Genomic DNA, 13,951 nt, shown 5'->3' with positions numbered 1-13,951 from the left:
ATCTTGCTAAAGCTGATACCTGAGACCTCTTCAGAAAGTTTATGTCATTGCCTACCAGCCTGAATTTAATTGAAGAAATTAATTAATTCATACAGTTTAACTTAATTCAGCTATATACTCCTACCAGCTTTGCTGGACTTACTTACCCTGTGAAGAAAACTGAAAAGACACCATCAGCGGTTGCCAGTTTGGGACCTAAACATGCAGTTTATCAATGTATAGAGAGAACTGAAATGATCGATAATTGTAATGAGTTGTACAAATGATACAAAAATCAGCAACAGTATTTTGTGTATTTGTTTCTGGTAGCTTGTACATTAGTTCTTATGCAAACACAACGCCCCAGAAATCTTTGTCTCAAAATGCCTGTACTTTAAAAGATACAACCATACGGGAGTAGTGCCTTACTATGCAGTTCCACAACACTTTTGCCTGTACCCTACCATATTTGTGTGACTCCATTAACTTTGCATACTTTGTCAATACGGTAAGGATAAAAACTTGTGTGAAAGAAGTTTTGAATGATTCTTACCGGCTCTATGGAGGAGCTACGCTGCCCTCCCCCACGTAGGGTTACTTTTTACTGCCCTTTCTGCGTCTCTCCTTTCCCCTGGGTTGCTGCAATGTTTAAAGTGGCTGCAAGGGCACGTCTGCCCCTTTACCAGAGGGTGGTGGTTGTGGGAAGTTCTGTGTGGTACCTGCTCACTGCTGGCCAGACACATTTATCATACGTGACTCTTTTCTTTTGATGCATGTTACTGGTGGCTTTTCAGGCAGGTAGGAGATAGCTTTGCTCCTGCTGTAGATAAAAATGAACAGCCTCTTAAATACATCTTCCCTCCTAGTTAACTGTGAAAGAAAGATTGCTTAGCAGACTATAAAAAAAACAACTGCATCTTCATGGACATGTGTTGACCTCTTCTTTAAATTCAGTATGATTCTGGGTGCCCCTGTAGCAAGCTTACGCTAACCCAAATACTGTGTTTCATCTCTCTTACCCTTTTCCCTCACTTGTAATTCACTCCCCCTTCTAACCGCATGCCCTGGAAGTGTCCCTTTTAATTTTTCTTCTTTTTGCTGGCTGGCTTCTTTAAGACATTGTAGAATAAAACTGCAGCAAGAAATATTCCCACAGATGTGGGCTGCAAAGTTTACTGATACCTGTACCAGGCATCATGAGGATCAGGGTGTGATGACGGTCATCTTTGCTTGCTTGCTCGTTTATGTCATTCTGTCATTTGCCAGTTCAGTAACTGATATGTTTGTGGAGGACAGCTCATTGCTGCGTCTCCCAGCCTTTGGGGAGGAGGATGGACAACCAAAGAATTTGTTAAAATAAATAGTTGGGAACTGAACATTTTTATGATTTAAAGAGATCTAATTTCTTAAAACTTAGATGTGTTCTGTTCTCTTCCCGCACAAAACTGTCATATGATCCCAGTCGCAGGATGAAACCACAGGGTTCTTCCAATAAAGTGTCAGGCTTCATAACAATTTCATGTTCCTTTGCTCTTGAATGTAGTGCGTTCCTTAGTTCTAAATGTTCTTGTGGATTACAGTTCTTGCGTTTCTGGATTGTCTTTTTCCTGAAAAATATTTTTTTCTTTTTTCCTCATATTTGTTCATGAGCGGTAAGCTCAGTGTCATGAAACTGAACTTTCCCGCTTTCTAATCATATTCCACAGTCCATTGCAATAAAGGGCAATGGTGCAAAATAAGATCTATTTGTGCAAGTTTGATGATTGTTAAGGAGGTGAGATTGCAATTTAGTTAATTGCACTTTATGCAGTTTGGTCCCCATTCAGTAAATGTCTGAGTAGTCCTGAATGGGGATTGGTCAAGTGTTTAAAATTAAGAATCTGCTTAAAGGACCTTACTGAACTGAGACCTCTTTCTCTATGATTGCACATAATTTTAATCTGCGTAAACCCAGGAGATACCCGTTATGATTTTTTTAGGCAGAACTATATTTTTGTCAAACTCATATTTAAAAGTTCCCTGTCAACTTGAATTTTGAGCAGTTGGTTTGCTTGTTTAAGAGTGTTGCATCTTACGGTCTTGTTTAAAACGGTCAGCCCTGAACCTTAAGCAGAAACATTTTTCTCCGTAAATTTCCTTCCCATGTTGATGCAAGGTTGAGGACTTTCATCTAGATAAAGTGTTCAAAACTGCAGCTGGGTACTTCTGGTAGACCCTTCATGCTGTGTAAGGCCCCTTTGGCCTCTGCGGGTCCATGACGGAGCGGTTGCGGACACGCTCCTGCATTTGCCAGATAGGAACCTGGCTACCCTTGGAGAAGGGAGCAAGAAAATTAGTGCAATTAGGGAAAATGGATAGAGTCTGCTGGCAAATACATAAAGTAAACAACTGGAAAAATGGTGGGAGACTAATTGTTGGTTTTATACATGAAAGAAATCAAGTGATCTTTGTATCAGTTCACCAGCCTAACAAATAGTTACGCAGTTTGCTTAATGCACTCGGCTTAATGTAGCTGTGGGTGGGATCAGAACTGAAAGTCAATATAAAATGTTTGGTCCATTTGACCGTGTCCTTTTTAAAATGTGAACTCTCAGGCAATGCTAATCAGGTTATTCACAAAGTGTAGTTTCAAATAATTCAGGTAAATTCAAGTTACAAAAATAAGCAAGATGGTCCTACAATAAAAGTTTAAAAAGGTCTGCTGCCTTAGCTATTACATTTTGAGTGTAAATGAAAGGTTCATTCAAATCCACTCAACATTATGGTTATGTATATAATGCAAAGAATCTAAAATCTTTAACATGTGTTTTGCAATTGAACCATTGTTATGAACTGTGCTCCTAATACTTTTAAACATCATGGAAAAATCCTTTAAAATTGCTTCCAAACTTTTCTTTTGCCTGTCATTGCTCTACTGGTATTGAGGTGTGTGTATATGTGGACTTACAAAAATGAATTCTTAAATCAGCAAATGCATGAAAAACATCTAATACTGAAAAGAATGAATCTTCATTTAACTGTCATTTCCATGCTTCTGCTCTTATCTCCAGGTAAACAAATAAAACAATGCTTATACCGAGTTTGTATGTATTTTTACATAGAAATATTTCTCGACCTAACTTTGATCTAATGATTAGTGGTTTGTATACGATGAGTTTCAGATGAAGGACGCTGACCCTATATCCGATTTCAGGGTGAGAGCATGGACAACTTCAACTGGGGAGTACGCAGGCGGTCCCTGGATAGCCTGGACAAGTGTGACATGCAGCTGCTGGAAGAGAGCCAGCTCTCGGGGAGCACGCCCAGCCTGAACAAAATGAACCATGAGGACTCCGATGAGTCATCAGAGGAGGAGGACCTGACCACCAGCCAAATCTTGGAGAACTCAGACCTAGTAAGTTGCAAACTTGCAATTTAAGAAAAAATAGGGTTGTGGTTTTAGATAAGCTGGGCTTTGAGGTTCCTCTTGCCCAGGTGCAATCTCATCAGCTGAAATTGGGGGGTGGCACTCAATGCAGTGTTTTGTCGCTGCTTGATTTCCCCTTCTTTGCAAATGTAAACAGGAATTTTAATGGGAAGTTCGAAACACAGGAAACATCAGGTCTGATTATTTGCCCTTTTTTCCACAGATTACTATGGGACAATTTTGCACAAGTGGCCAGTAGTAAATCTTTCTGATGTATCTAATACTTAAAGAAATAGGACAAGACTCCAGTTTGGTAAACTGTGTCAGGTTTTCATTGTTTACTTCTGGGATGTTTGCATACGACTTTTATGATAAAAACATCAAAAGGGTTATTACATGGCTGCATGTACAAACTAAGAGAGCCACCATCACTGCCCTTTAAGACAATGTCTGCTTTACATGTTCATAAAAGCAGTGCGTGGTAGGGTAGCTGTATACTCACTTCTGTGCTTTTGTTGTCTTTTAAACAGATTATAACTCTTTCCCCATCTGAGGATACGAATCATATTGACTCGCTTTCTACATCGTGTGGCACAACCTCAGCAGACCCTCATCATTTTAATATAGGAGCATCCAGCTTTGATGTGTCTTTGCCTGATATGAATAATCTCCAAGTGTCTGAAGGATCCAAGGTGAACATATTTTTACTTTCTTTTCCAACTGGACTGTATTTTACATAACACTTTTACAAGTTTATTTTACTTACACTTTCATGAAAGGTTTCATCTGTGAAAGCAAGTTCATTCTGACTTCCTGTATGTCAGTGTATGGCATAGTACAATACATTCATATGTTCCCGCACATTCATACTCTTTCCTTTCTACTTATACTTTCTTAATTAAAAGTTTTTATTTATTGTTTCTTAAGTATATTGCACAACATATACACCAAGATACTACAAGCTCATTGGAGGACAAATTCGTGAACTGGCTACAAGTTACAACCCTAAGGGAATATTCTTTTGTTCTTCACGGGGATTTAAAAGAATGATATGCCAACTCGTGGTGGGTGTATGCGTGTATTCTCTGAGATTTTTTTGTATGTGGGAACCTATTGTACAGTTGTGTGCACTGGATTCAGTTCCTGCCTTTTGGCAGACACTCAGAAATTTTAAATTCATGACCGCAATATTAAGCCATCTTGGGGGGGTGGGGAGGCAGGATTTGCAAGGATACAACAACCATGTTCAGCACAGTTTATTTCAGACAATTGTATCAGAAGATGAACATAGACTAAGGTTGGTAAGTTATTATCAATGTGGGGACAGTTTCTTTAATTTTCTGTTTGATAATACTTGTTTGTGGGAGATCTGGTGAACCTACCCCTCTCAATGTCTCTCCAGAAATATAATCTGGAGCAGGGGGTATGTGTGGGTTAGTGGCTTTATGACGCTGTTGCCTTACCAGTAAAGCTTTCTCTGTCATGTCTAAACTGGGTGACTTCTGCAGAAATAGCAGTGTAGGAGAATGGGGCAGGGGAAGAATACGTCTTGTGTAATCATCGGCCTCTCTTCTAGTGAAGAGGTCATAGAAAAGGAGGTTGGAATTGTGCTGAATTGAACAGAAACCTCCCCAGGAGGAAGAAGGGACAGGAGGAGGGAAATGTGGGTAAGGATAGGAAAGGAGGGGAACCTCTCAAAATAATAGTTGTGGGAAAGGTAAACTCATTATCATTTGTCAAAACAACTGTTGGTAGGCAAGTTACCACATAACAACCATAAGCAGCAGAAGTTGGCAGAATTTCAGTTCAGGAAGCTGCAGTCAGAACAGATATGTTTGCAGGTGGTGACTGCAGCTAATCTCATGCATCCAGCTGCAGTAGCTAATGGTATGTACATTACGAATTGCAAATCACAGTTCATGAGTTTCATATATGCCTGGGGTTTTAGAATCTTTACTGTGAAAATGTCTTTAATGTCCCAATACCCATGCACCAGTGTTAATGAAAAAATGAAAAGCTTTGGAAAAAGTAAATAAGTGAAGAATGTAAAATCACAGCTGTTTCTTGTGGGATTCACAGACAAATTCAGCTAGTCCTGAGACAGGTTTGATATTGGTGAAATACATAACCCAAGCTGACAGGGATTTGCCAGTATTACAAAGATGTTTGAATTGATAAGCTTTACACAGAAGGCCGCCTTGGTGGTTTTTGCTTCAAAGATATTTTCTTCTAGTATGCATACTTCTGTAATTTTACTCCAAACAAATTGGGCTCAGTATAAACAATGTTAAAATGCCTGGGGTTTTATTTATTGTAAGGAAGAAGTCATCCAATTTTTAGTCTGAAAACTTGAAACTTGCACCTAAATAATTTTACTTAATTTGATAACAGAAAATCTGAGCTCATTCCTGTTTCTCTTTTCCTCTGAGTTCTTACTTTCAGAGAGCTAATGGTATGTCAGCAATGCAGAGGAAAATTTTTTGTTACTTTTTTAGTGCTGTACAAAAATGTTTAGTTGTTGCATCATAAGCAAAACCAAAAATATCAACTCAGCTTTTAAATAGACACAATGAATGAGAGCAACAGACTGATTAAGTGGGCCTCTTCTCAAATGTTTCAGTGCCAAAACCCAGGTATTATGTTAACGGTGTGCAATTAGTTAAACTTATTTTCTGTTAAAGATAGTGATCACAATAATTAAGATGGTATTTATAAGAGAAGGCAGTGATGGATAAAGCTGTGAGTGATACAAAGATTCAGATGATGCTGGTTTATATATTTTTCAAGTTACCTAAACTCACCAATTTCTGCAAGTGTACTCCAATCCTGCATGAATATTCAGAGTCCACTTTTTTGTTTTGCTTTTTGGGCATCATATTGGACTCCAATGGGTGAGAGGTGTTTGCTTCCTCTTTCTTCCTCCCTTACCCATCAAAATGTGTTTTCCTGATACAAACACTGTCATTACAGTGAACAAACCAATGGTTCTTTCAAGCTAATATTTCATATTTGAAAGTGGTGAATACTAACTACTTCTTGAAGAAGCATAAAACATTTACACTTCTTGCCAGCTGCTCTGGTTCATATTCTGGTAATTCAGCCCTATAGCTTTCATTTCTCTTTTCAAGATGGTTTGTGCTCTGATTCATTTCATCCACCCTGGACTCAGGAATATTCCTATCCCTTTCCCTTAGAAACCAAACCAAACCAAAAAAACTTTCTCCTACTTAATTTCTGATCTTGTCCTTTCTGATACAAGTTTTGTTTAATTTTTAGAAATGCAAATCCCTGGAATTTATCTGTAGGATCCAAGCAGGTCTGGTAACCTGCAGAGGGCCACTTTTCTCTTTTAATTCCACTTGCCATGGATTTCCCTCCCTACCCGCTCCCAACACTTGTATGTACATGCACGTATGCCTACGTGCACAAACACATACCTTACGAGATAGCCCATACAGAAAAGATAAAGAGTTTGAGCTACCCACTGCAGTCATCCATCCCTACACGAACTGCTTTGCAGGATGCTATGGATGATGCAGACAAAAGCCGAAAGATTAAAACAACATTTGTTCAACCAAAAATGCAAGAGAAATTGGAAGGTTTCAAAAAGAAATCAAGAGCTTTAGGTGCTAATGGATGAAAAAGGAAGGAAATGATAGAAGCATAATCCTTTTAATGGCCCGTAGAATGCTTTGGATTCCTCTTGAATGGAAGTTATTATGTAAATGACATGATGAAAAAAATTCTCAATTCTAAACATGCATATAGTCTTTCAGACAGTGATTGTTTTCAATATATTTTGAGAGTCTTTAATACACTCTTGGACACTATAAAGTGGTAAGTGGCAACGACAGCTTGACAGTAACAAGAACCCGATTGTTTTGCCTGAAAAAACACTCCCCTGCTATGTTACCAAATGCATTGAAATCTGAAATTTTGCTAGACAAATTAAGTTGAAGAAATGCCTTGAAAATAATATTGATCCAAGACAGCAAGTTAAGCAAATAGCATATTTTTTAAGAAGTGTAACTTGATTCATGTCATTTATAATCTGTGGCTTTATATATATCTGTGCAATTTAATATGTTGTCATGTGGGTTTTTTCATTAAATGCTTTCTATTTAGTAGTGGAACTAACTTAGTAATTTGCTGTTTTCTAAGACATCATGATTCACTCCCCTAGGTTGAAGCTGTCCATGAAGAACAAGATACAGCAGTCCATGAGGATGACCTTTCAGGGTCTACAAATGAGCTCCCTGGAGCATTTGAATGCAGTGATAGCCTTAGTCTGGATATGACAGAGACTGAAGAGAAAGTTGACAGGCTGGAACAATTTGCTCTTGCTAGGTACTTGTATATGCTATTATTCATAAATTTTCTTTTACACTGTACAACGAAGTGGTAACAAGGTGTTATTTAATGGAATGGCTTTTTGGCCACCAGAGTTATAGAATTCTCATGAGTTTAGAGCAGTTAGAAGACAATGCTCTAATTACCTGCATAATTATCACACAACTCAAAAAAACGCCTGAGATTTTCCTTCTAGGAGAAACAAGATAGGATTTTTACATACATCTATGCAGTTAGTCATTATATATATAATATATTTTTATCAAAATTGAAAAGGGGTTTTTAAAGATTCGCAGTAATGGAAATACTGCTTAGTTATCTGTTCAACAGGTCACCCATGTATTCATCCTTCTGATTTCTTAAAGGTCATAAGGAAGTCATGATATTGTCAAAAATCCCATCTGCATACTCTTGAGGCTGCTGGTGAACATGGCCCAGTATATGTTGCAACAAGGCATCAAGATTTTTCCATGCCTTATGGAGCTCTTTCAGATTTTGGGTGCTGAGTTAGACTGCAATTAGCCCATATTTATGGAAAGGAAAGGAAAGGAATGAGGATATATGAAGAAGCTCGCTCTCTGTCTGAGCACCATGTTTCAGAATCACAGTTCCTGTTCTTGGGAGCCATAGGAAGTATTTCTCTATCCCAAAGGAAAATACACAAGCTCAAGTAGCTTAATACCCTTTAAAAATGGTAGTCAGCCTGTTTCACTGACCATGGAGTGCCAAAATAATGCTCTGTCCTAAGAACAGTGTGGAGAAGGGATGGATCTTCTCCAATCCATTACATTGGGGGGGAACCAAGCAGGTCAGTATATATAAAGTTTGTACACACTGAGATTCTTTTCAGTACTTCTGCTATACATTATTAAAACCAAATTTTCCTAGAAAAGGAGTTTTTCTTCATGGGCTTTATCCTCCTGTGAAGTTTCAGCCTTCTTCCTCCAAACAATGGTACGATAAAACAATTCAAGTATTCTGGGATGGAGGAAGTATAGATGATAGCTGCCTGAAGACAGGGATTCTGATTTGGAGGTTTTTCTTGTTGTAGCCAACATCTTGCCAACCTTCAAAAGTAATTTGAAAGTTCATGAATATTTTTAGAAAGGTGCTGTAATTGGTCCTGTGATTATAACATTCTGCTATAACGTATTTTATCTGCCACCTTCTTGGTATTCTCCTTTCATCACAGTTTATTTTTTTTTCTCCTTCAGTTTTGGAGATGTTGATCGAAATGCCTCCCCTCCTCCCTCACCATTTTTTTCTGCCATCCTTGCTGCATTTCAGCCAGCAGCATGTGATGATGCAGAAGAAGCCTGGCGTAGTCATATCAACCAGCTCATGTGCGACTCTGATGGTTCCTGTGCAGTGTATACATTTCATGTGTTCTCTTCCCTGTTTAAGGTGAGAAAATAAGTTGAAGATAGAAAATCAAAATGTTTAGATTGTGTGTGGCTGTTCGGATGGTTCTTGATAGTAATACCAGTAGTGAACTACTAGGTATATAACCATTGTAATTTTGCATGCTGCAGAATTGCCATAGTAGATCTTCATGCAGAACTGTCTTCTAGCACCAGTTTTGTCATAAAAATAGTATGTATCTTATACTTGCATGTTTGGAGATAACCTTATAAAATATGGATCCACTTTAAAGAGTATTTTCTTCAGTACTTTAGAAACAGCCTGAAACAATAACTGTAAGAGACAGGAAACAGCTTTTTAATCTCAAACTATTGTTAATCTGTTCTTTTATCTCAAACTTTTGAATTCTGACCATGCCCATGTAAATGTCAACATTATTAAATATTCTGTACCTAACTGAATAGAAATATCCAGCTGCCATCATGTAACGTAAATTCTAGAGATTGAGTCTGAAGACTAGAAATACATTTCTCCTTTCTAAAACTGTATGCTTGCGAAGATAAGAATCTTGCAAAAAGATAAGAAAAAAAAGGAGTCAAGATTACAAGCTGTTCTAAGGAATGATTGTCTGGTTTTACCTGTAATTAGTCTTAAAGCCTTTTTTAATAGTTTCTGCTGCTTTATATGAGGCAGCTGCGGGATGTTTAGCATGCTGCAGCAGTGTACACAGCAGCCAGGTAACTTCATGCAGAGTTTAAGTACCCATGATCGCAGAGTATACAATTATTTACTAGCAATGGGTACCCTGCTAATAAATACACAGTCTTAAGATCTTTTCATATCTTTAAGACTATCCTTGTAAGAAAGAAGCATCATACAGTAAGAATCTCTTCTCCATCCTGTTTCCTGTGTGCTCCACTGGAGTTAATCGTTGTCTTCTCTAGCTGCACACTCTGTCCTCCTTTAAATATTACACCGCTGTATATATGGGTGCCGTATAGGCATTCTTTTAAACACTGATAAATACCCATTTGGAAGAACAAAACAGTACTGACTTGAGTGCATGAGAGTTCAATTTTGAAAATTAGTCCTCTGTTTCCTTATGATGTGTATTTGAGCTTTTCAGCCATTATGTCAGTCCTAGAGGTTAATAGCCCTGTTCAAGTGTTCTGAGAGTTATTTGTCCTTTTTGTTCTCCTTGAAGCGGTGAAAGGGAACGGGTGTCACACTTCTGAAAACTAAATAAATAAAACTGTGTAACGCAAGACCTAAACATCACCTGTAAAGTATCTGTTTAAATCCTGGCATGCACACACTACATTTGCTGTTGTGCTTGCCCTATATTCAGAAGATAGCCTACTCATTTTCTTCAGTTGATACTGGAGGAGAAAGATACAATACTGCTCTCCAAAAAAAATTAAACAACAGCAAAACCTGAATAATAGTAATTAAAAAAAAAAAAAGGTGTTAATAGTATCAACAAACCAGAATTTTCTAGCTGGAGTTAAAGCCGTATTTTTAGTTTATTAAAAAAGCTTTGTTCTCCTCTTCAGAGTTAAAACATAGGAGTATTATTTTCCCAGATTTTTTTCATAAGATCCCAGCTTGTCTGGAACTGTACTGTGTTTGCACCATCAAACTTTACTACTCATCCACTAACTTAAAAGACTTTTGACCCTCACCAACAGGAAGTTTCAGAAACAAGCCCAATATGTGCTAGGCTTGCAACACAAAGTACTGCCAAAATATTTAACTGTGAAATAAAATCCTTGTTTGGAGGAGCTTGTCAACTAAATACTTGGTGAAGTGAAAGAAGTGCATTTTCCAGGGCACCTACATTTCAGTCTGCATCAAGTTAATGGTATCTTGGATGTTTGCCGACAACACGCTAAACTTGTTTAAAATTCCTGAAATTATTGAAGTACTTTCCCTGTAAACAAGTCATAGTTCAGAAGTCTCTAGATTATCTTTATGGCTGCCTCTTGGTATTCCATTGAATCAAATGTCTTCCAGCAGACCAGCCAGTTCCAAGACAAGTAGATTTGAGAGCTAGTAAGTAGTTTCCACAGTCAAGCCATTTTGTTATGAAAAGTCCTCTTCTCAGAAGAGGAAACCTGAAGTTAAGAAGAAAATGTTCTGAGAATATTGCATTATTATTTACATTGACACAAAGCTCAGCAACTATATGCAGGCGTATACCTATTCATAATATGCTGGTGGTTGGCATTATTATTAAGAGTAGTCTCATGTCATAAAATACATACTGCATTCAGACCTCGCTTGAAAGATTTCAGCCACTGTAATCTGCACCTGGAAGGACATAGCTGAGATGATAACTTACAGTCCATGTAATTGCTAAATAAATGTATTTAGTGAAGTACTATACATAGATACCAAAGTACAGTCTCTCGCTGTTTCACATTTTAATATTTTAAAACACTGTTCAAGACTGCTATCTTCGTAGCTGTAGATTAATCATTGCTTTTACGAATATCTGAAAAGGAAAGCAGTAAAGGAAGAATATGTTTTCTTGAATCTAAACAGTACACTGGTCAGCTTTTGATGAAGCCATCACTGAAATGCTTTGAGGAAGTTATTTTCATAAAATAAACTAGAACTGTTAAAACACATGAGTAGATGTGTGCTGGAAGGGACCTGAAGAGTTCATGTTCCTTATCTTGCCCAGGACAGGATCAACTGTAACCTTCATTCCAGTCAAATGATTTTTAACTTTTTTCTCTAGACTGTTCTTAACCTTTAGGCTAAGGTGGAACTTCACAACGTTCCTAGGAAATGTAGTCCAATGCTTAACTCTCCTTATCGCTTGAAAACTTCTCTGTTTTTTATGCCCGTGGCTTCTTGCTCTATACACAGTGGTACTTCTTCTCTTCTTCGCAGTTGCTGTTTATATTTGAAGACCATTACCATGACTTCACCTACACCAAACTTCTCTTACTTAACCTCAGTTCTTTCAACCTTCCCCATAAGTCACATTTTCTAAACTTCGCACTGTTGCTATGGGCTCTTTTCAGTTAGTCTGTGTATTACTTGAAAAGCAAGAGCAGGTTCTGTATTTCAGCCTAAGTTCTTAACAGCACCAACTGTAAGAGAATTACCTGTTTCATAGAAGGTATTCCTGTTTTAAAACTTCTCTCTGCTCTCTGTACAGTAGAATGCAGTTAATCATTTTCCACTTGTAACCCAATGTAGTATACAGATCTTCTTCTACAAAATTTTGCCTTCCTGGTTATTCTCCATCCTGAATGTGCTCTGAGGATTGTTTTATCCTACTACTTTGTCCTTCTTTCTTTTCCCTGCACCACTTCTCCAGTTTATCAAGATCAGCCTGAATTCTAATCCTGGCTTCCAAGGAGTTTGCAGCCCCTGCAGCTCAATCTTCCGTGCATTTAATAATCGTGTTGCATATTCCATTGATCAGTATTTTCATTAATGACTTGGTTAGTGCCTGAGACAGCCCCCAGTGGAATCCTCCTCAATTCATCTTTCCACTTGGACAGTCAGCTAATTAACTTCTGAATTTGGTTTTGCACACCTAGTTACCTCTAGACCAGGTTTCTCTGCCTTACTTCTAAGATAGTAAATGAATTAATATATAACATATCAATTGCTTCTCCTCCTAATAGAAAATTTTAACCTTTCCTGAAAATTAAATAGTTTGATATGATTTGTTCTGACCAAATCTATACTGCCTATTATTCATGTCTTACATGTTCCCCCATTTCCTGAACTTTGTGTTTAATTCTTTTGCTCTTGGGGTTTTTTTGAGATAAGCACTTTCCTCAAGTTTTTTACAACACCCTGTGTTCTGTGAGTTGTCAAAGTTACTTGGCTCCTAGACCTCTTAGCCAGTATTATAACTATCATAGCATGAATTTCCCTATTCTGCAAAGATGTAAAAATATCCAAGCCCTTACTAGCAAGATCTGTTCTCGCCCGAGTTTTTGTAGATGTCTCATTGTTACCTGTACACAGGTGCCCTTTCTGAGAGGAATAGGGCAAAAGAAGGCATTAAACACATCAGTCTTTTCAGTAGCATCTGTTAGTAGCTATTTGTCTCCATTGTGATTCCTTGGCCTTCCTCTTAATTATTTCTAGTTTACTTCTTGACATTCTCTCTTTCTCTTACTAGTTTATTTGGCATCTCCCTCTCTGATCGTTGTGCCTACATCACCATGCTATTTTTAGCACCGAAGTTAGTAATTTAACACAGTTTCAGTTTCTGTTCTTCTTTTTTGCATGAGTATTTGCCTGAGTGAAATATTTGTGATGCAGCCAGATGTATGTCTTAATATATTTTCTGTCTTTCAGTGGTATAGAATGTGCTTCTGCCGTCTTTTTTTTTTTCCTAAAGGAATGGCTACCTCTCATTATCTCCTTTCCCCATGAAGTTATTTCTAATGGGCTCCTTCCTGCAAATTCTGAATGCATTGTAGTCGGTTGTATTATTTCTGTAATCTGTCTCCTTCACTACATCATATTCATAAACTAAATTACTCTTGCCTAGGAGGGCACTGCAGCACCTAAACAGGTTACTCAGAGAGCCTGAGGAAGCTCTGACCTTAGAGCTTTCAAGACTCAACTAGATAAAACCGTAGCTGACCTGATCTAGTGTTGACAGTAGTCCCACTTTGAGTTGAAGGCTGGATCAGATGTTCTCCAGAAGTCCATTTCAACCAACAGCTCTTGGATTCTGTTCCATAATCTGTTCTTCTAGATTTCCTTCCACTTTTATATTCTCAGCTAGTTCTTTTCTGTTGGTTAGGATCAAATCTAGATCTCTTTCCTTTGGCGGAAGAGTTGTCAGCAAGTTTCACTGAAACTTGGACTGAATCT

General features: G+C 37.9%; 1 protein-coding gene across 8 annotated transcripts in view; it reads left to right on the top strand.

Moving 5' to 3' along the window:
* FRY (FRY microtubule binding protein) overlaps positions 1-13,951 on the top strand; it is a 253,298-nt gene that overhangs the window by 221,596 nt on the left and 17,751 nt on the right. For all 8 annotated transcript variants that reach the window (XM_069808041.1, XM_069808038.1, XM_069808037.1 and 5 more), the window contains 4 exons: positions 3,173-3,373; positions 3,916-4,077; positions 7,569-7,732; positions 8,950-9,139. In XM_069808041.1, the coding sequence (XP_069664142.1) occupies positions 3,173-3,373; positions 3,916-4,077; positions 7,569-7,732; positions 8,950-9,139 (717 nt within the window). The remainder of the gene's footprint in view (positions 1-3,172; positions 3,374-3,915; positions 4,078-7,568; positions 7,733-8,949; positions 9,140-13,951) is intronic.

This window comes from Haliaeetus albicilla, chromosome 20, assembly GCF_947461875.1.
Source record: "Haliaeetus albicilla chromosome 20, bHalAlb1.1, whole genome shotgun sequence".
Classification (NCBI taxonomy): Eukaryota; Metazoa; Chordata; class Aves; order Accipitriformes; family Accipitridae; genus Haliaeetus; species Haliaeetus albicilla.
The sequence above is the reverse complement of the archived record's forward strand: the minus strand, read 5'-3'. Positions and strand labels throughout refer to the sequence as shown.